The 21,538-nt window shown below is 56.1% G+C and overlaps 2 protein-coding genes and 1 non-coding gene across 6 annotated transcripts; all 3 read left to right on the forward strand.

Moving 5' to 3' along the window:
• The first annotated feature begins 240 nt into the window (after positions 1-240).
• Positions 241-2,217, forward strand: C22H12orf57 (chromosome 22 C12orf57 homolog). 2 transcript variants are annotated; one of them, XM_061124836.1, is made up of 3 exons: positions 241-627; positions 1,010-1,186; positions 1,987-2,217. In XM_061124836.1, exons 2-3 carry the CDS (start codon positions 1,063-1,065, stop codon positions 2,136-2,138), a joined length of 276 nt encoding a protein of 91 aa, XP_060980819.1. In that variant the 5' UTR covers positions 241-627; positions 1,010-1,062; the 3' UTR covers positions 2,139-2,217. The 2 variants fall into 2 exon arrangements, with proteins under 2 accessions (XP_060980819.1, XP_060980818.1); XM_061124835.1 differs by having other exon boundaries at positions 311-727.
• On the forward strand, positions 335-396 carry LOC133044090 (U7 small nuclear RNA). The gene has a single exon (XR_009689837.1). It is a non-coding gene; the product is annotated as a U7 small nuclear RNA (small nuclear RNA).
• Positions 2,218-2,724: 507 nt separating the features above from the next.
• On the forward strand, positions 2,725-18,543 carry PTPN6 (protein tyrosine phosphatase non-receptor type 6). Of its 3 annotated transcripts, none has more exons than XM_061124838.1 (16): positions 2,725-2,928; positions 9,261-9,383; positions 9,565-9,759; positions 12,263-12,452; positions 12,601-12,717; positions 12,803-12,916; positions 13,072-13,168; positions 13,512-13,591; positions 13,756-13,905; positions 14,898-15,029; positions 15,149-15,303; positions 17,205-17,272; positions 17,371-17,522; positions 17,621-17,712; positions 18,033-18,173; positions 18,302-18,543. In XM_061124838.1, exons 1-15 carry the CDS (start codon positions 2,915-2,917, stop codon positions 18,145-18,147), a joined length of 1,794 nt encoding a protein of 597 aa, XP_060980821.1. In that variant the 5' UTR covers positions 2,725-2,914; the 3' UTR covers positions 18,148-18,173; positions 18,302-18,543. The 3 variants fall into 3 exon arrangements, with proteins under 3 accessions (XP_060980821.1, XP_060980820.1, XP_060980823.1); XM_061124837.1 differs by having other exon boundaries at positions 2,728-2,928; positions 18,342-18,543; XM_061124840.1 differs by lacking the exon at positions 2,725-2,928 and adding an exon at positions 8,940-9,176 and having other exon boundaries at positions 18,342-18,543.
• Positions 18,544-21,538: the final 2,995 nt, after the last annotated feature.

Below are 21,538 nucleotides of genomic sequence, written 5' to 3' on the forward strand. Positions count from 1 at the left end.
CCTCGACGAAAGACCATTTTAGGAAAGCGCGGGAGCCGCCGAACTCTTCTGCGGCGAAGCCCTGTCTGCGGTCTTAAAAACTGAAGGGGGCGTGACTGGCTTCCTACTCAGCCAATCGGCACTGGCTCATTTGCATAGGCCCCCACCCAACGTTCACAAACTCTAGACACGAAGGATTTAAGAGAGTTCCTTAGAACATGGTCTTCCCCTCCGAAAGTCGCAGTGTGTCTCGTTACCTGTACAGCAGTAGGAGCTAGGAACCGGCCGTCGGGGCTCACCCTCACCGACAGCGGGGTTGATGGCTATGCCACGCTCCCTCCGGCCACTACGCACGCAGTGTTACAGCTCTTTTAGAATTTGTCTAGCAGGTTTTCCGGTTCGTACCGGAAAGCCCCTCCCACATAAGTGGTTAATTAACAATAGACGGATATTTGGGTGGAAAGCTGTTGTTTTTCTCCCGACTCGGTTTGTTTTTTTTTTGTTTTGTTTTTGGTCTACGTGTGGCTGGCCAGTTGCTGGCGGAGAAAATCCGGGAGGTTGGGACTCTTGTCTGGAAGTTTCCGGTTCTGTCTGATGTAGCTTCCCGTTCGCTTATCCCCTGCGCCGCGAGGGCCGCGCTAGAAACCGGTTAGTTTTTTGCCAGCTCGTCGCTACCGCACGTGCATCTTTTGTTCCATGGCGTCCGGTTCGGCTCAATCCGCGGCCCTGAGCGCCGAGCAGGCCAAGGGTGAGAAGCCTCCCATTTGCCGGGTGGGCTCTTTTCTCGAGAAAGGCGCTGGGCGAGAGGTGTGACTGCATTCGCTGGGAAGTGGGGGCGCGCGGGACCGTCCTCTCTTCAGAGGGGCCTCCTTGCTCTCAGCGAGGAATTCGGGGGCCGAGCTAATCGGTTATTACGGCTTAGGTTCACTAATCCGCTGCCCTTTTCCTTGCGCTCTCGGCCGCGCGGGTCGGCTGGACTCGGATGCCCACTCGCGGCGGCGACTCCTCCCTGGGCTGCATCTGCGCACAGTGGTCCTGGCCGAGGTGATCCAGGCTTTCTCGGCGCCGGAGAATGCCGTTCGCATGGACGAAGCTCGGGACAACGCGTGCAACGACATGGGCAAAATGCTGCAATTCGTGCTGCCCGTGGCCACGCAGATTCAGCAGGAGGTTATTAAAGCCTACGGCTTCAGCTGCGACGGGGAAGGTGGGTCGGACGGGGGTCGGCGGTGCACTGGATCGAGGAGAGGACGATGGATCTGTTGGGTCCCTGAGCCGTCGTCCCCTTTCTCGTCACAAGGCGGCAGCCACAGTCTTAACAGTGTTGGCGCTCAGAGCCCAGGGTCTGCTGTGAACTTGAGCCAAGAGAGGTTCTTAAGTGCATGTTGTAGTTACCATTAATTATACTGTTATTCCGTTTTAAGATGAGGAATCAGGTTCTGCTAGTAAACCAGTGCTGGAGGTCACAGCAGAACTTTCTATGAGTCCCATTTTGGTGGCTTTTAGTGAGATGTCTATATGACCACACACTTCTGCAGCCCCACCCCCCCACCCCCCACTCCCCACCCCGCAACGTGTTTCAGCTAATTTGAGGTCTGGCAGTTCAGTTTCTTAGGTGAGATCACCGAGTTCTCCAAGAGTGTTTATTGATTCCGCCCAGCTGGCCCATGATCCTCCTGTGTCCTGGTTATAGACTGGGGACCTCGTTCTGGTGGGTACGCATCCTTTGGGCTCTTGTGACTAAACTGCTAAAATGGTTAATCTGATCCTGGGAAGCACACTGCTTTGGGATGTTGTCATTCACTGCATCCCATCGGGTCGTGCCTGCTGTAGACCAGGAAATAGTTTATCCGGACCACGCAGGGCATTGCCTGGGTCTTGTTTTGGAGACAGCTACCTGGCCCGAGGGGAAGCAGCCATCCACTTCAGCTCAAGCTGCTCCCTCCTGCCATCGTGGACACATCCGTTCCCTGTGGGTGTGGACTGATGCTTCGTTCCTCTTTGCAGGTGTTCTTAAGTTTGCCCGCCTTGTCAAGTCTTACGAAGCCCAGGATCCCGAGATTGCCAGCCTGTCCGGGAAGCTGAAGGCTCTGTTCCTGCCGCCCATGACCTTGCCGCCCCATGGGCCTGCTTCGGGTGGCAGCGTGGCCGCCTCCTGAGGGCTAGCCCTCCCAGGACACTGCTGGGGAAGGGAAGACCTAATTGTACCGCAGGATAATAAATGTGCCTGTGACTTAGTGTTGATGTCTGTTTTTTGTGACCCTGACAACCTCCACGTCCCGCCTGACTCCCTCTTGCCTTTCAGGCTGTCCCATTTCCCTGTCCAGATCTTTCCTGTGTTCCTGCCGGGCTGGACTGGCTCCAGGGCAGACTGGGAGGATGGGCCAGCCCCTCAACTCTGCTGGGTGGGGGGCCTGCACGGGCTTCACCCTCTTTGAGCAGTGGGGCTTTCTGGACTTTTCCTGAGGCCCCTGGGCTTCTGTGCCCCTGGAGACTTCCTCATTGGCTGGTGCTCCCTTGGCCAGGGTGACTTCCTGGGTTTTGCTGGCAGCACCCAGCTTCCTGCGGCTCGGTTGGCTGGTGGGCCAGGTGGAGTTGCAGGTGGCTCCTCCCTTCCCCAGGGAGGGAGGCGGGGGACAGGGAGGGAGGCGGGGGACAGGCAGGCGGTGCTGGGCTGGCGCTGGACTGCCGAGCGGGGCTGGAGGGAGAAGCCAGCTGCTGAGGCCAGCTCCGCCCCACCTCTCCCTTTTCCGGGGTTATTTAGTCCAGGGGCTTGTCCCTGCGGTGCCTCTGGCCTGGCAGGCAGCATCGAGAGGAAAGTGGCTGGTTTCTGAGCATTCTTCCTCACCTGGCTTGGGCCCCTGCACAGCTGCGCCACGGGGCTCGACCCCACCCCCTGTGCCTTCTGCCTGGGACTCCCCACCCCTCTGGGGAAATGCTGTCCCATGGGTAAGTCCCCTGCTCCATCTGGGTAATGGGGCTCCTGTTCATTCGGGAGGGAGGGGTGGGGATCCTGCTCACTCCTGACAGGTGCATGACCATGAGTGCGACCCACCCCTGCCCCCTCCCTCGGTCACTTTCCCCACAAGATGCCAGAACTCCAGCCTCGTTCATGACCTTCTGCCCCACCCCCCCCCTTCTCTAGTACTTTCTCCCTGACAGATGCATATTTATTCTCACCAAATTTCTCTCTCTGCCCCCTGGTCCCCTGCTTCTGTCTTCTGCTAAGGACACACCCCCTAGGGAGCTGAATGTCACCTGAAACATTACGCATCTGAAAGGCAGACCTGAGAAAGTTCCCCTATTTCCCACTAAATGTCCCAAATCCTTCGTTCTGATCTCCCGCAGTTTCCCTTCACGCCTGTGCATCAGTTTGTTCAGATACTGTTAAATGTCTATTGTATGCTGGTGCTTTTTAGTTTTTAAATTTTTTAAAAGTTTTTTTTGATGTGGACCATTTTTAAAGTCTTTATTGAATTTGTTACAATATTGCTTCTGTTTTATGTTTTGCTTTTTTGGCCCTAAGTCATGTGGGAGGGATCTTAGCTGCCCAGTCAGGGACGAACCTACACCCCGGGTACTGGAAGGTGAGGTCCTAACCACTGGACTGCCAGGGAAGTTCTGCCAGGTGCTTTTTAAGGTGCTGCCAATACTGTAGCAAACAAGAGAGACACAGTTCCTGCCTTCATGGAGCTTCATGCACGTGGAAGGGGACAGACTGCCCAAGGAACCCATTAAATAGGATAATTGCAGGGTCTCAGAAGTGTTACCCAGAAAATAAACCAGCTTCACATGCTAATAAGTGACTGCGGTGCCGGTGGCATCACTGGCTGGAGGGGCCAGGGAGGGCTCTCCTGAGTCGGAGACGCAGGAGCTGAGACCTGGATGAGGAGGAATCAGGCTCCAGTGCTGCTGGCAGAGGGAATGGCCAGTGCAAAGGCCCTGCTGTGGGAATAGACTGCATGATGGTGCTTGGGGGCAGAGTTGGCCAGTGAGGACAGAGGAGGGCTGGGTCATGTGGGGCCTTCCTGGAGTTTGGATACTACAGTGAGGACCTGCTGGGCGTCTTGGTAAGTTGCTAGGTTGGTCGCCCCAAGTTCAGTAAGTTCTTGCTTCTTGTATTCACATCTGCTCTTGGGGTGTGCCTGCCTTCTTCAGTGCATCCCTTGTCTCCTTCAGCCCCAGTGTCAAGGTTCTTTTTTAAAAAAATAATTTATTTAAAAATTTTATTTTTGTTAATTATTAATGTATTTAGAAATAAATTATTTATTGATAGATTTATTTATAAATAAATTATTGATAGATTTATTTATAATTAAATTACTTAATAGATTTATGTGTAAACAAATGATTTATTGGCAGATTTATTTATTTATAAATAATTTGTTTATTGATAGATTTATTTGTATATAAATACATTTATTTATTAGTTGTGGCATATGGGATCTAGTTCCCTGATGAGAGGTTGACCCCGAGCCCCCTGCACTGGGAGCAAGGAGTCTTAACCACTGGACCACCAGGGAGATCCCTGCTGTCAAGGTTCTCACTGGGGCTTCTGGTCCCCGATCCCTTCCACGCTCCTGTCTGTCATTTTCCTGCCAGATGGTTGGCAAGTCTTTTCCTGCGAAAGAATCCTTCCTTGGTTCCTCAGCCTGGCCCCATGAGACCCTCTGCCAAGGGTCTCAGCCTCTCAGAGCAGCTCAGCTCAGCCACAGGGCCCGGCTCATAGCTGGTGCTACACTCGTGGGTCCCGTGCCAGCCCCCCAGGGGCTCCTGAGGGAGAAGCACCCTGACCCCGGCCTCGACGTGCACTGTGCCCACGCCCTGCCTCCTCCCCCCACGGTGGCTGGTACAGTGGGAAGGACAGTGGACTCGTCAGACGTCAGATGGCCTTGGTTTCTTGCCTTCCCCCTTCCTAGCTTGTGACCTTGGTCAAGTTACTTCTCTGAGCCTTAGTTTTTGTTTCTAAAGTTGGGCTAACATGGACTTCCCTGGTTGTCCAGTGGTTAAGAATCCACCTGCCAAGGCAGAGGACATGGGTTTGATCCCTGGTCTGGGGAGGTTGCACATGTTGAAGGGCAACTAAGCCCTTGGGCCACAACTACTGAGCCTTTGAGCCCCAGAACCTGTGCTCTGCAAAAAGAGAAGCCACAGCACTGAGAAGCCCATGCACCTCAACTAGAGAAAGACCACAAGCAGCAGGGAAGACCCAGCACAGCCAAAAATAAATAAATGAAAATTGGGCTAACAGGACCTACTAAATAGGGTTGGCATGTACATTAATAACGTCACATAAAAGCTGTTCATACTAAAAATCTACAACATATCAGCTTTTTATATCAACATTTGGGAAATATTGTTAAGCCCATTTATCAGGTAGGGGTACTGAGGCCCAGGGAACTTCAAGAGCTTTCTAGAGATTACTTTGTTTGCTCTTCCAGACTGCCTGTCTTTCTGCATCCCCGTTGACCTTCATCTCTGCCTTTGTCTCCTTGCTTCCCAAGTGAGTAATTTTCTCTTCTGAATTAGTAGGCCCTTGCTTTTTTAACTCTCAGCTTCCTTGAACCTGTTTACCTCCCTTAAAAAAAAAAAAAGAATGGATGGAGAAGGAAATGGCAACCCACTCCAGTATTCTTGCCTGGAAAAGTCCATGGACAGAGGAGTCTGGCGGGCTGAAGTCCATGGGATTACATGACTGAGCATGTGTGCACGAGGGTGGAGGGAAATGGGTTGGTAGCAATAAAGTGGTTAGAACTAAAAAAAAAAAAAAAAAAAGAATGGGGAAAATGATTCCTAGATCTGGTGTTCCAGCAGTTAAGAATCCACCAGCCAAAGCAGGGGACACAGGTTTGATCCCTGGTCCGGGAAGATCCCATTTGCAGAGGGGCAACTAAGACTGTGGGCCACAACCCCTGAGCCCTGAGGGATGCCTGAGGCCCAAATGGGAGTGTGGGTGTGCGTGCTCGCGCACGTGCTCTGTGAACTCCAGAGCACTTATGCCAAGGGAAGGGCAGTGCTTCTTATTTATTTTCCTGCCAAGGGACAGTAGAGACTGTGCATACCCTCCTAGTGCCTGTCTGCCTTCTGACTTGATACCCTTCAAAGAAATTCCTGTCTCTTTCACGGTCATGAGTTTCTGGGTGCCTAGTTAGTTTCTTTTTTAAAACTCCCGAGGGAGAGTGGTTTGTGGCCACAGTACAGGGGGTGTTGGGTGCTATGTAGTGACCTGCAAATTTGTGGGTGGTGGGGATGCTGTGTCCACGTGTGGGTGTTTGCACCTAACTATGTACGTGTGTAGATGGACGTGGGTGATGAGGTTGCCTTTAGTGGGACGGTGTGTGTGTAAATGGATGCTTGTGTGTGTGCATGTACGTGTGTGTGTGTATACTCATCTGTATGTGACAAGCAGGGTGTGCATGGGTAGGACTGGACCTGGGCTTGTGACCATGTACATACATGGGTCTGGATGAATGTGGTTTGACACGTGCTCTGTGTGAGACATGGTGCTAAGTTTTAACTACTTGGAGGTGAGCCAGACCAGCAGTGGACCTCCTGTGCTGGAGGTGAGGGCCCCCTGTAGTGGAGGTGATGGCATCCAGTCTCTTCCTGCCCCCTGCTGTGAGAGAGTTCATAGTCTTTCAGGGCTACTGTCTAAGATAGATGTAGTCAGTGTTAGAACATGAGATAAACAGACCAAACAGGGTCTCCAGAAATCCTTTCTGGGGGTGGGGAGGGCGGAGAATTGATATTCAAAAAATGATAAAGTAGCCAACATAAGAAAATAGACTTTTATTGGGCTTGAATAGTTTGTTATTTATTTTTCCTTCTTTTTTGAGGCATAGCATACATAATGTGCTTGAATACTGAACATCACATTTACTTCATCTGTGTACACACCTCTCAGATCTGCTATCCCAGAAATTGCCATCTCCCAGTCAGTTTACTTATTTTAATGAAGGGACTACATGCCCATGCTACAATCTTCAAAAAGGTAGACTGAAGGGACTTCCCTGGTGGTCCAGTGGTTAAGACTCCAGGCCCCCAAGAGAGATGCCTGCTCAAGGAAGTAGATCCCACATGCAGCAGCTAAAGATCCTGCAGGCTGCAATGAAGCTCAAAGATCCTGCATGTCACAACTAAGACTTGGTGCAGCCAATTAAATAAGTAATAAATACAAAAATATTAAAAAAAATAAAGGTGGAAGGAGGGAGAAGGAAAGGTCCCTCCCAGCTCTTTCCTCCAGCTACCCGCTCTGGTCCCTTCCCTAGGGAAGCCACTCATAGGGTTTCTTGTGTATCTTTTTTTTTTTTTTTTAATTTTGGCTGTGCCCCAGGGCTTGTGGAATCTTAGTTCCCTGACCAGGGATCGAACCCTTGCACTCTGCAGTGGAACAGTCCTAACCACTGGGCCCCCAGGGAAGACCCCTCTTGTGTATCTTGCATTGATTGGGCTTCCTTCCTCTTGCTTTGGATTGGCGGTATGTTTGTATTTGGAATTAGATGGAGCATCACAAGCTTTTAGTGTTTAGGGCCTCCCCAGGTGAACGGGTCCTGAGACTAGGCCATGGCAGGGTCTGGGTGCCCCGCTGCGGCCCAGGAGACAGGCCGCTGGGTCAGAGTCCTGAGCTCTGTCGGATTCAGACCAGACCCCCTCAGCAAGAACCTACAGTTCAGACTCCGGTGGATCCATCCATAGGGCTGGCGGCTCTGGCCCCACCTGCTTCCTATTCCGCTTCTCACCTGACTGCAGGGTTGGGGCACGGTGGATGGCCCAAAGGTCGAGGATAAGAAGCAGAGAAGGTGCCAGTTGGACAGGGCTGCTCCAGGGTCATTTTGTCCATCCCTCTGTCCCAGGGCACCTATTCAGATGTGTGTGTCGAGGGAGGGTTTCTCTCCCTCTAAGAGGCATCTGCCCAGCCTAAACAGTTAGGAAACTGCCCCCTCCCACTTTGGCCTGAGTGGAAGAGACTCTCAACCTCTGTTCGGTTTTTTGTTTTTGTTTTTTAAAATTATTTATTTATTTGGCTGCACCGAGTCTTAGTTGCAGCATGTGGGATCTAGTTCCCTGACCAGAGATCAAACCTGGGCCCCCTGCATGGGAGCAGAGTCTTAGCCACTGGACCCCTAGGGAAGTGCCCCCCTCCCCAACCTTTTTAACTTTTTCTTTTATTTTTTAAAATTTACTTATTTATTATGGCTGTGTCCAGTTTTAGTTGCAGTACACAGGATCTTCCATTGTGGTACACAGATTTAGTTTTGGCATGGGCTCAGTTGCTCCACAGCATGTGGGATCTTAGGTCCCTGCCCAGTGATCGAACCTGTGATGCCTGCCTGCATTGCAAGGCAGATTCTTAACCACTGAACCACCAGGGAAGTCCCTCAACTTTTTATTTTATATTGGACTGCAATTCCAACCTCTGTTCTCTGAAGCCTTGAGCCCTGCCATATAGTAGCTAAAATCACTAGCTTTGGAGCCAGGCCGTCTGTTTTGCACTCTGGTTTGCCATTTACTGACCGTGTGGCCCCAGGGGGGAGCTCCCTTCACGCCCAGAGCCTCAGGTTCCTTGTCTGGAAAATAGGAATAATGAAGGTACCTGCCTCACAGGGCTACTGTGAGGACATATCAGATAAGGCAGGTAAATACCGCCCAGCACAGTGCCTGTTGTCTAGGCAGACTCCGCTAATGATAGTTGCCACCCTCACCATTATTATTGGTTTGGACCAGGGAAGGCTGCATGGAGCAGGAAGAGATGGCGCGTGACTGTGTGGGTTCCCATGGACCAAGCATGAGCTGGCCCGGGGCGCTGGAGGCTCCCGTGTGTTCTCATTCGGGTGGTCGTGTGTGGAGGGCCGCCCTCCCAGGCCTTTGATGGCAGGCGTGTGGGAAGTGGGTCCTGTCCCCACCCCCACCGCCACCCCGTGCTTCTCCCCGCTCTGCCCTAAAACGAGAAGTGAGTGAGTTCCCCCAAGGGGTCGGCCGCGCCCCTTCCTGTCCCCGCCCTGCCGGCTGCCCCAGGCCAGTGGAGTGGCAGCCCCAGAAGCAGGACAGGACCGTGCTGGGTGGCGAGGTGGCCTGGGCGCTGAGAGCCTCCAGAGCTTAGCCCCAGCGTCCCCCGCCTGCCCAGACTCAGCGGCACCACCCCGTTGCCTGCACGCCTTCACCCCCCTCCCCACCCCGGGCACTCCCAGGATGGTGAGGTAAGGGCCGGGCACCCGTGGTAGGCAGGAGGCAGGGAGCCCCATGGCCCTGGGGCCTCTTCTCATCACCTTCTTGGCCCCCAGGTGGTTTCACCGAGACCTCAGTGGGCTGGATGCGGAGACTCTGCTCAAGGGCCGAGGGGTCCATGGAAGCTTCCTGGCGCGGCCCAGCCGCAAGAACCAGGGCGACTTCTCCCTCTCCGTCAGGTAGGTGGCCTGCGGCTCCAGCCAGGGGTGGGGTGCTAGACCTGGGCTGCTCATTTCGCTTCCCTAGGGCCCTGGGTGTATCCACCCCAACCCTACCCGGGACCCCCACCCACCCCCTACCCCCACCCGACCTCCACTCTCCCACCCACTGGCCTTACCACCGCCGCCGGGTGCCCTGCAGGGTCGGGGACCAGGTGACTCATATTCGGATCCAGAACTCTGGGGACTTCTATGACCTGTATGGAGGGGAGAAGTTCGCGACGTTGACGGAGCTGGTGGAGTACTACACGCAGCAGCAGGGAGTTCTACAGGACCGAGACGGCACCATCATCCACCTCAAGTACCCGCTGAACTGCTCAGACCCCACCAGTGAGAGGTGAGGGGCTTCGCTCCCTGGCCCGCCCCACTGAGAGGTGGGCTAACCTCCCCGCCTTGGGCCTCTTCCCTCCGTGTGATCCGCGGACCCCCTTTCCATCAACCCCTAGGAAGCAAGAGAAGGTTGCCTGGCCCTTCTCCAGGGTCCCTGTCCACCCGCGCCCCAGGCCCTACCAGTGCCAGAGAGGCCTCTCCTCGTGGCCATGTCTCCCAAATGGCCCACTCTGTTGTTAGAAAGCTCTTCTTGCCTGAGACAGAATCTGACCTCTTGTAACTGTTCCCTCCCCAGCATGGGTTCCTATGGTTGAGGAGGAGCGTAGGGGTCAGCGTGTATGAGGACACGTAGCCTCATCTCAGTGTCCCCTGAGAATGGGTCTGCCCTCTGGGGCTGGCTAGCGCTGGACTAGTCCCTTGACCAGACCCACGTCGTTGAAAACTGTGTCATAGGGGTGCAAGGGCCTTGTAGCTGGGCACAGGACAATACTCTAAGCATTTCCCGCCCATCTTTCTGGTTTCAAAGATATGGTGCCCAGAACTGGGCTGGCTACTCCCCAGGTGGTCTCCCCAAAGTGTGGGCAGACCCAAAAACTCTGCATTTTATGGGCGGGTTGGGGGTGTCTCATTTTCCAGCTGTGTCTCCATGATAGCTTCTATAATTAGGGGAAGGACAGCTGAAAAACTCTGGGTTGTTATGGGGGCTTTTTCTGGCACACTCCTAGGGCCAAGCCAACTTATCCCTGTCCTGTATTTGTGCATCGATTGTTGAAATGATTCTGAACCTGGATTCGCTCAGCTTTCAGTCTTTCTGAGATGCATGCCTCCCAGCTTGCATCCATATTTTGTTCGTCACAGGTTGAGACTGAGATCTAGATGAGGCTTGGGTAAAGGCCCCAGACTCACCCCTGGAGACCCTTTTTCCTGTGAACATGCAGCCAGGGATCCATTTCTGGTGAAGCTGCCGCCCCTAGGAGGGAAGCACTTGGATGCCCTTGCTTGCGTCTGTCCTTCCCTGGTGTTCACCGCCTCTCACCCTCTTCCTGCACCCCACCTGCCACATTCATGGGGATTTTCTGCCCAGATCATTTTGGGCTGTTCATGACCTGGCCTCCTCCTTGTCCACAGCCAGGGTCCGGCCTACTGGCTGCTGCCAGAGGATGGGTGGATGCAGGGGTAGTTGAGGATGGAGCTGGAAGAGGGATGGAGCTGAGAGGACCCCTGGGGCCTGCAGTCAGGGTTCAAATTGTGGCTGGAAGAGGTCAGGGACAGAGGGACTCAAGACCAGGGCAGCTGACTTAAAGAGGGGCTTTTGGCTCCCCAGGCCAGGAGGCCTGGATTCACCCTTGACCCTGGGAGCCTGTGGGGAAGGCTCTTTCTCCCAACCTCTGCTCTGGTTTGCTCTGGTTCTTGGCCTTGGCAGCTGCCCCTCCTCCTCTGGGGGGAATTTGCATTTGTCCCCTCAATGGCTAGCTCTTTGCCTGTGGTCAGTCTGACATTTGCATGGAGACTTCCTCATCCTGTAGGGCCTGGGGGAAGAAGGTTAGCCCCCTCCCCACTGCTTGGGGGCCCTGGCCTATCCCTGAGCCGTGGGATATGGTGGCCCGGGGGTTCTGCACTGGGCTGGGGACTCTGGAGGTGTCTGAGCTGCAGTCTCCTCCGGGCCACAGTACGATGGGGTGGGACAGACTGGCCCCCTCCCTCCTTCCCCCCATTCCTGCGGTTGGAAAATGCCCCCCTTCCCCTGTCCCTGGGCTGAGGAAACCTCACAACCTCACTTCTCACTCTCTCCCCAGAAGGAGTTTTGTGTTTTTTCCATCACGTGGTTTCCTGTGGGGCTGGGCATTGCGGGGCTACAGTTTCCTCCTGGGAAGGGGGTGTGTTTTGGGGAAAGGTCCTAGTTCTGCTTTCTGCCCCTCTGAACCCCTTGAGCCTCCCCCCCAACACCGAACCCCAGCAGCCCCTTCAGTGACACCACCTGGGGCACCCCAAACCACTCTTCACCCTGTGGGGCTTGTCCACCTTCCCGGACCCCAGGGGGACTTCTCCCCATCTCCCCTCCCTTGTGACTTCCGTCTCTCCCAACCCCATCACTGTCTGTGGTTTGGCCTCTGTCTGCATTTCTGCTTCCCTTGCCCAGCTCTTTCATGGAGACCCTTCCTGGGTTTCTCCCCTCTGAACATTCTGGATGTGGCTGCCTTTCTCCCTGTGTCTTGAACTTTCAGAGGTGGGCTTGCTTAGAAGTCCTGAGGCTTGCCACTTATCAGCCAGGTCCTTGGGCCAGTGTGCAACTGCCCAGCCTCAGTTTCCTCATCTGCAGAATGGGTAGTACCTACCTCTCATGTTTCTGTGAGAGTGACGGACCTACTCATAGTGGTGGATTTGAGAGCGTGGAGCAGAGCTCAGTTCGGCACATGGCAGGTGCCCAATTTCCCTGCCCCCTCCCTGAGCATCTGCCCAGCACCCACCCCCGGCCTCAGTCTCACCTCCCCGGATGCCGTCTTCCCTAGGTGGTACCATGGCCACATGTCTGGAGGGCAGGCGGAGACTTTGCTGCAGGCCAAGGGGGAGCCCTGGACCTTCCTTGTGCGTGAGAGCCTCAGCCAGCCTGGAGATTTTGTGCTGTCTGTGCTCAGCGACCAGCCCAAGGCTGGCCCCGGCTCCCCGCTCAGAGTCACCCATATCAAAGTCATGTGTGAGGTAAGGCCTCTGGGCACCAGGGAGGCACCCCGCTGGGGGTCCTCTCTGGGTCCACAGCCTTGCCCGTGGGGAGGGGCAGCCTGGGCTTTGGTCCGAGGCTGGGGGTCCGGGCAGGGAGACTGAGGTGGCCTGACTTGGCACCCCTCAGGGCGGACGCTACACAGTGGGGGGTTCGGAGACCTTTGACAGCCTCACGGACCTGGTGGAGCATTTCAAGAGGACGGGGATCGAGGAGGCCTCTGGCGCTTTTGTCTACCTGCGGCAGGTGAGGGGTGGGCCTGGCTGCCTCCTCCCATTCCCTGAGCTTCTGAGCTCTAGAAGCGGCTGACTTCTGGCCTCCCCCACCCCAGCCATACTATGCCACGAGGGTGAATGCAGCTGACATTGAGAACCGGGTCTTGGAACTGAACAAGAAGCAGGAGTCAGAGGAGACAGCCAAGGCCGGCTTCTGGGAGGAGTTTGAGGTCTGTGATGGGACCAGCAGGGTGAAGGGCATGGGGTCCCAGGCAGACCCTGTCCCCTCACTCCCCTCCCTCACATTAGTCTGCCCCACCACCTCTATACCCATGGACACCCCTCTTCTGGGCCTGGGGCTCCATTTCCGTGACTCGTCTCACAGAGTCTGCAGAAGCAGGAGGTGAAAAACTTGCACCAGCGGCTGGAAGGGCAGCGGCCAGAAAACAAGAGCAAGAACCGTTATAAAAACATCCTTCCGTGTGAGCACCCTGGGCAACCTCCAGCCCGCCCTCAACTCAGGCAGCGTCCACTCACCCAGAAGATGCCTCTCCCCTAGCTGACCTCCCCCCATCTCAGACGGTCTCCTTCCCCAGCTCTATGAGGGGCCCCCACCCACAAGGGTGACCCCCTTCCTCCAGGCTCCCAGAGGATCCCCTCATACCCCACCCCGCCCCCTTCTTCCTCTGAAACCTCCAACCCACACAGTTTGAGATCCCTCAACCCATGTGGGTCCCCCACCCCAGCCTGCCCACAGGGCCTCTGGGCAAGGATGGCCTGAGAGCTCAAGAAGGCCCTTCTTGCTTCCTTTCTACCCACTCCCAGTTGACCACAGTCGAGTGGTCCTTCAGGGACGCGACAGTAACATCCCTGGGTCTGACTACATTAACGCCAACTACGTGAAGGTCAGTGTGCTCACCAGTCACGGTGGGGTGGGGGCGGGAAATGGGCCCCAGCTCCTGGGGATGCTGGGTCCAGAGACATCGGGTGAAGCCAGAGCTGTTGCCATGGGGGTGTGTGTGGGTGGATGAGGGGCTCACAGCCCTGCTTATCTCTGCACTCTGTCCAGAACCAGCTGCTAGGCCCTGATGAGAACGCTAAGACCTACATCGCCAGCCAGGGCTGCCTGGAGGCCACGGTCAACGACTTCTGGCAGATGGTGTGGCAGGAGAACACCTGCGTCATTGTCATGACCACCCGGGAGGTGGAGAAGGGCCGGGTAGGCTGAGCCCCACGCCGCCCCCACCCCCAGGACTGCTCCACCACCATTAAGCTGGAGAGACACTTAGGGCCACCTCAGAGGGCAAGGGCCTGACCTCCTTGGGGAACTGAGGCAGAAATCTGAGTACACAATGACTTCTGGGTCTCTGCTTCCTATCTGGGACTCCCCGGACCATCAGACCCAGATTTCCAGAGGCCTCCATCCCTTAAGTGTCCCCCAACCCAGTGCCCACCATCCCCCTCGGGGTAGTAGCACCTCCTCTCCACTCAGCCTCATTACTCTCTCTGAAGTCAGCCCCAAACCCTCACCCCATGGTCAGGCTGCCCCCTTGCATGGCACCCTCTGCCCTGGAGTGGCTGTGACCTGTGCAGAGGTGTGTGACCTCTGCGTCAGGCTGTCCCCCTGAGGACCCTGGTACTCAGGTCTGGTGGCTGCCCTCCAGCCCTCACCTCCGACCTGCCAGGCTTCTTCAGGTTTCCGTGCCTCTGCAGGAGCTCATTTCTCCTAGAAAGTGACTTCATCTCTCCTCCCTATCTCTGCCCGACAGACTCCTCGTTTTTTTAAAGACCCGGCTCACATGCTCTCTCCTCTGTGAAGCCACCCCTGATTTCCTCCATTACCTAGAGGGAGAGTTAGCCTCTTCCTGTCCCCCACCCCCAGCCCGGGCTCCTCAGTGGCTCAGTTCCCTGGCTCACCCTTCTCTCTGTGAGCTCCTGGAGGCAGTGCGCACCAGGCTGTGTCTTACTTGTGTCTGTAACTCCAGCCCGGTTGGCGCGGCTTCAGGTGCGAGGTCCGTACCGGCCCGCATGTGCGTAATGACTTGTTGAGCAGCTGGTCAGGCCTCACCACCTGGAGCACGCTGAGCCAAGACCTAAGCCTCCGACTCTCAGCCAGGTCACCCGTTCATCCATCAGAAGCTGCCGGACCAGCACCGGGCACTCAGGCCCTGCCTCTGTGCCTCACGTCCCCCCTCCACCCTCTCTTTTCAGAACAAATGTGTTCCATACTGGCCAGAAGTGGGCAGTCAGCGTGTTTACGGACCCTACACTGTAACCAATTGCGGGGAACATGACACAACTGAGTACAAACTCCGAAACTTACAGGTCTCCCCGCTGGAAAATGTGAGTGTCCCCTGCCCCTGCCCCAGGCTGGGGACTCTGCTCACGCTCGTTCTCCTGGGTTGGGTAGAATGAAGCCACGCGGGGGAGCAGGGTGCACTGACCCTATGTCCTCCACCCAGGGGAACCTGATTCGGGAGATTTGGCACTACCAGTACCTGAGCTGGCCTGATCATGGGGTCCCCAGTGAGCCTGGGGGTGTTCTCAGCTTCCTGGACCAGATCAACCAGCGGCAGGAGAGTCTGCCTCACGCAGGGCCCATCATCGTGCATTGCAGGTGAGAGTGACAATGATCATGATATCGGTGATAATAATCCAAGTAGTTGCTGGCAAGTGAGTACTGCCAAGCGTCCTGCACTGTTGTAAGCAGTTTACATGTGAACGCATTTAAAGCCTCCTGGGCCCCCCACCTCTTCTGGGTTCCCTGATGGCTTCCAGACCCATGGGTGGAACTTAACTTGAACCAAGCCCATGGCTTGATCCCCTGCCTGGAGTGGGGAGTCCCCATAGAGATGTAGTGTCCGGTCCAGTCTAGTTCAACCTGCCATGTGCAAATGAGGAAATGGGTCAAGCCTCTTGTCAGGTCACCTCTGGTCCATGGGGGGAACCTGGAGCAGGGCTCATGGTAGACCCAGATCCTGGTCACTCCTGTTTTTTCACACATACCTACCCACGGTGTTTCTCCTTGGGGTCGGTGTGGCTCCCCATCTCTTCGCTTTACCGTCTGCAGCCATGAGGGGGAGGGGTGCTGAGGCCTCTTCATGCCGCGCCTATTTCTCCCTTCCTGCCAGTGCCCCCAGCTCAGCCCCTCAGCTCATGCACCACTAGGTCCACTGGAGCTTCCCATGTTCATGTTTGGGAGACCCTGCTAAGCTGGGGAGCTGAGGGGTCAGCAATGAGCAGCAGGGCCCCAGCAGGCTGCCTGGCCTGGGTGGAGAGGAGGGGGTAGGCAGGGGTTGCTGGACAGATGTAGCTTCTGTAAATTCCAGCTCCTCCGTTCCCTGGCTGTATGATCTCAGAAAAATGACTTCACGTCTCTGATCCTCAGGTTCCTTATCTGTACATGAGACCCTCACACTGTGTCTGGAGTACAGTAAATGCTCCAGAAGGGGGGATCATTCATGTTTTGATGTCTCCCTTGGGGGGACGGAGGTCTGTCTCCTTCCCTTCCCTTCCTGCTCCCTCCATGTGACCCAGGCTCTGAGGGCCAGGACTTCCTCCTTCTGCCCACCAGCTCTTGTGTGTCCTGGGGCAGGGCCGGGTGGGCTGAGCCTGGAGGTACCCTCCACGTGCCATCTCAGGGACTCTACCTCCAGGGACAGGCTTATCGCCAAGAATGACCCTGCTGCCCATGACCCCCACCCCCACCTTCTTGAAATCCCCATGGCCTTAATTTAGACGTTACAGGAAGGAAGTGGGTGAGAGGGTGTTATTTTTAACAATCTGGGTTTGAAATTAGACAGTGCGACTTGGGGCATCGGCCTGACTGGCCTAGTGGTGGAGGTGAAACTGGGGTCTCTGTGGGGTGTTGAGGTTGCTGGGGTCTGTGTGCCCAGGGGGTGGCGGCAGAGGGTGGGAAGGAGGGGAGACCTCCTGTGAGCTGCTCCCCCAACTCTCCTGAGCCCAGTGGCCTCGTGGCACACCAGCGGGGGCACTGTCTTCACCCTGCTGTTGGGATCTGAAGAAAAAGGGAGATGCAGCCTTGCAGAAAGATGGTCCTCATGCGAGGAGGGCAGCCTGGCTCGGGCCAAGGCTGTGGGAGAGGGCCGGGGGGCCAGGGTGCCAGGGTAGTAGGCAGGACAGGTGGGATGGGGTCCCAAGTCTCCTGGGGTGGTGGGGGGAAGGGGGAGAAGTGGAAGCAGGCGGCGGGGCTGGGAAGAAAGTCTGGGAAGGCCATCGGGGAGCAGCGTCTTAGCACTTGAGTGCAAGGCTCTCCCCCCAAATCCTTTCGCTGGAGGGATGAGCATGGGTGCAGAGTTGGGCAAACCCATGCCCTGCCTGCTCCACCCACACCGCACTAACCCAGCCAGGTTCCCGCATCTTGTTTCACTGCCCTTACCCTAAGCCCCGCCCCTGCCTCCTGCCCGCTCCCTAAGCCCCGCCCTTGCCGGCGCCGTTTGAGCCCCTGGTTCTCGGCCTCTGCGGGCTGGACCTCTCACGCGCCCCTTCTCTCCCCAGCGCCGGCATCGGCCGCACGGGCACCATCATTGTCATCGACATGCTCATGGAGAGCATCTCCACCAAGGGTGAGGGTGACCGGTGGGGGACGTTGGGACTGGTGGGTGAGCAGCCCCCCGCCTCCTTCTCCGCTCGGGGCCTGACATCCGGCTGCCCTCTTGGCTAGGCCTGGACTGTGACATCGACATCCAAAAGACCATCCAAATGGTGCGGGCCCAGCGCTCGGGCATGGTGCAGACGGAGGCGCAGTACAAGTTCATCTATGTGGCCATCGCCCAGTTCATCGAGACCACCAAGAAGAAGTTGGAGGTCATGCAGGTGCGGGCAGAGCAGGGGCCTGGCTGGGCTGAGGGGGCCAGTGGGCATCATGGGGTGCTGCTGGGACCACCGGCCTCCCACCACACCTCTCCCCGCAGTCCCAGAAGGGCCGGGAATCGGAATACGGGAACATCACCTACCCGCCAGCCATGAAGAATGCCCACGCCAAGGCCTCCCGCACCTCCTCTAAGTGAGTGTCCCCTGCCTAGCCCGACCTTCCTTTCCAGGGAGGTTTGGGTTCAAGTATAAGCTTGGTTCTTACAACCTGTACTCACAAGTGTCTCCTGAGTGCCCTTCCACGTGGGGCCTGGGCTGAGTATACTGATGTGTGAGATGGCGCCTCTGCCCGTAGGCGCTTCTAGTCTAGTGTCAGGACGCTGTCAGGGCTGGTGTCCTTGCTTTCCTGGCCTCAGTTTGCTCACCTGTGAGATGGGGTGACCCCATGTCACTCCAGGCTGGTGCTGGGGAACCCTGCCCCTGTCTCCTGACCCGCTGGCCCCCGCCTTGCAGACACAAGGAGGACGTGTATGAGAATGTGCACAGTAAGAACAAGAAGGAGGAGAAGGTGAAGAAACAGCGGTCAGCGGACAAGGAGAAGAACAAGGGCTCCCTGAAGAGGAAGTGAGCCGGGCCTGTCCTGGGGCGGCCATGGTACGGCCCTTCCCTGGCCTGTCTCTGGGGCCCCCCAGCTGGGCTTTCTGCCCCGGATAGAGGGGGCGGCTGTGGCCTAACCCTGCCTTCCCATCCCCACCAGACCTGCGTCTTGTCTCCCACTCCAGGTCCAGCCTTGCCTTATCCTTTCCTCCCTTCCCTTTGCAGCCTCAGCCCCGTCTCTGCAGAGGCCTCCAGTGGATGACCCACAGCCTGAACCTGGAGCAACAGCCCCCCCCGCCCCATTCTATTGTAATTTAAATAGCCGTGTCCCCACCTCCCTCTCCTGGGATCCTGTATATAGCCCAGCGAGGCCCCAGGCGGGGCCAGGCTGTTCTCCTCTTGTAAATAAAGCCTCTAGGTCACTGTGTGTGGGTCTCTAACTCAGTGTGCCTGGCGGGAGGGGGAGGCAGGCAGGGAGCCTTCACAGTCTAACAGGCGAGTGTGAGCACGGGCCAGGTCTGGCTGTCTCTTCCTTTTCTTTAAAGCGGAGGGTGATCCTGCCAGGGTGGTTGTGAAGATCACTGAGGTCAGGGATGATGATATAACTGGCAACTATAATTCATCACACTTTTTTTTTTTTTTTACACATTATATTTATTGGATTGCACTGGGTCTTAGTTGCAGCATGAAGAATCTTTAGTTGCATTAGGTGAACTCTTAATTGCAGCAAGTGAGATCTACATCCTTGACCAGGTATGGAACCTGGGCCCTTTGCAATGGAAGTAGGAAATCTTAACTAACCACTGGACCACCGGGGAAATCCCAATTCATTACACTCTTGCCATGTGTCAGGTCTGGTTTAAGAGACTAAAAGCATTGTGGACTTCCCTGGTGGTCCAGTGGTTAAGACTCCGAGCTTCCAGTGCAAGAGGTACAGGTTAGATCCCTGGTCAGGGAACTAAGATCCTACAGGTCATGTGGCATGGCCAAAAAAATGTAAAAAACAAGATCCCCCCCAGAAAAGAACAAAACCAAGACTAAACATATTGAACCGAGGTACCTGTATCAGTCTGATTTTACAGTGGGACAGACTGAGACACAGAGAGATTAAGTAACTTGCTCGAGGCCACAGGACTGTTTGTTGAGCAGTGAAACTAAGATTTTAACTCTGGCCGTTGGGCCCCAGAGCCTGCATTCCTGAAAACGCAGCCGGGGTCACCCCGAGGGGGACACAACCACATTCTCTGGCCTGACTTCTGGGTTCAAGCGCTAAGAAGATGGATCAAGGCCATTTAGCACAGGCCCAGAGCCACCCTGCCTGCTGTCCCTGCCCTCTGGACACCTGGTGCTCTCAGGACCGCCTGGCTCCTCCCTTCCTGGGGCTACTGCTACATTTATGCTCTTGATCAGAGTCTTAGTTTTTTAAAAAAATGTATTTATTTGATATCTGGTTGTGCTGGGTCTTCATCACTGCTAGGGGTTTTCTCTAGTTGTGGCGAGTGGGGGTTACTCGTTGCGGTGTGTGGGCTTCTCATTGTGACAGTCTTCTTGTGAGACATGGGCCCTAAAGTGTTTGGGCTTCAGTAGTTGGACCACGTGGCTCATGGGCTCTAGAGCACAGGCTCAGTAGTTGTGGCACATGGGCTTAGTTGTCCTGTGGCACGTAGGATTTTCCTGGTCCAGGGATCAAACCTGTGTCCATTGCATTGGCCGGTGGATTCTTCACCGCTGAGCCACCAGGCTTCTCTAGTTTTATTTTTGATCACTTTCTGTGTGTCTGCAGTGGACAACAATGATTCCTGCTTTGTGTTAAGGCTTTATGTTGATTGACAATGCTGGTCTCCTGGGGAGTTGAGTCTCAGAGAGCCCTACTCGGTAAGGCCCGGTTCCCTGCCGCTGGGCTGGCTGAGACTGGGTGGTCATTTGCTCAGTGGACACTTTCTGTATTGAGTGTCCCCATGTCCCTGGTGCTGGAGCAGTGCTGGGGCGAGGTGGTGGATCCGACTGTTCCTGTCATTGTGGAATTGAGGAGACTGGTGGGAAAGGCAGACCCAGAAACAGTCCACAAACAGAGAATAAATACAGACAAGAATTAAGAAGGAAAAAAAAAAAAAAAAAGAAGAAGAAGGAAGCAAACAAAAGTGGGCTTCCCAGGTGGTAAAGAACCCACCTGCCAGTGCAGGAGACATAAGAGACTTGGGTTCGATCCCTGGGTCGGGAAGATCCCCTGGAGGAGGGCATGGCAACCCACTCCAGTATTCTTGCCTGGAGAATCTCATGGACAGAGGGGCCTGGAGGGCAACAAAAGAGTGGGACACCACTGAAGCAACTTAGCAGGCTCACAAACAAGGGTGGAGGTAGAGAGCTGGGATTGGGCAACTCGGCAGGCAGGCATCTCAGCTCCCTGGAGCCGTCACCCTCCAGGGGGTGCGAGGGTGGAGCATCACCTGTGGGCCTCCGGGCCCCTCTCCCAGCAACCCTTTCTTCCCAGCTGAGCTGCACAAAAGAAAGGCGGGTCCCACCCCTCGAACCGCCCTGGGCTAATTGCTGGAGGCTGGGACTTGGCTACTCCTGGGCTTCGAGGTGGGTCCAGGGGTGGCTCTGCCTGGTGAGGTGCCTGGTCCTTCTGAAGAGTGGAGACGGGGACTGCGGCCAGGGCTTCAGAAGCCCTCAGAACTCCAATCGGCCGGGTCAGTGCAGAGGTTCCTGACCAGGAACTCAGGACTTTTGGCAGGAGCCCCAACACTAAGGGTGAGGACAGGAGGTGCCCCTCGGAGATCCCCGTGCCCTCCACAGGCTGGGATGTTCTGGGCAGGGGTCGAACTCAGTCCCTGCTGAGCTGAGCCCCCACTGACCTCAGGATCTCTGGCAGAGGACTCAGAGGAAAGGGCTAGCGGACAGCGGGCAGGAGCGGCTGTGGGGTGAGGCCCAAGGAGGAAGGCGAAGGGGCCCAAAGGCAGCCCTGTCCTTTGTTCCTCTGGCAACAAGGCCTCCCTGGCCTGGGCCCTGGATCCAAGGAGGCAGGTAGCAGAGGACAGACTGTGGCAAAGGCTGGGGGCCTCCGGCGGGGTGACTAGGCCTCGGAGGAGGTGCCTGTGGCTGGCACTGGGAGGGAAGGGGTTAAGGCAGTGGGGTGCAGCCTATGGCGGGAGGACACACCTGTGCGCAGGGGCGGCGGGCGGGGCCCAGGTGAGGAGTCTGCGCTGCCCTGCAGGAGAGAAGGAAGAAGGAAGAGTGGAGGCCAGGGCGGCTCCGAGGCCTTGAATCCTGGGCCTTTATTCCCCTTGCTCTCCGTGGCCCATGCTCTCTGGGGGCCAGGCAGCCTGGTGACAGGTAAAGACCACTGGGAGAGGGGTCCTGGGGCCAGGCTAGGGATTGCTGAAGGGGTTTGAGGGCGGGGAGCTGGTGTGTGGGGGCAGAGA

The sequence above is a fragment of the Dama dama genome, chromosome 22 (genome assembly GCF_033118175.1).
Source record: "Dama dama isolate Ldn47 chromosome 22, ASM3311817v1, whole genome shotgun sequence".
NCBI lineage: Eukaryota > Metazoa > Chordata > Mammalia > Artiodactyla > Cervidae > Dama > Dama dama.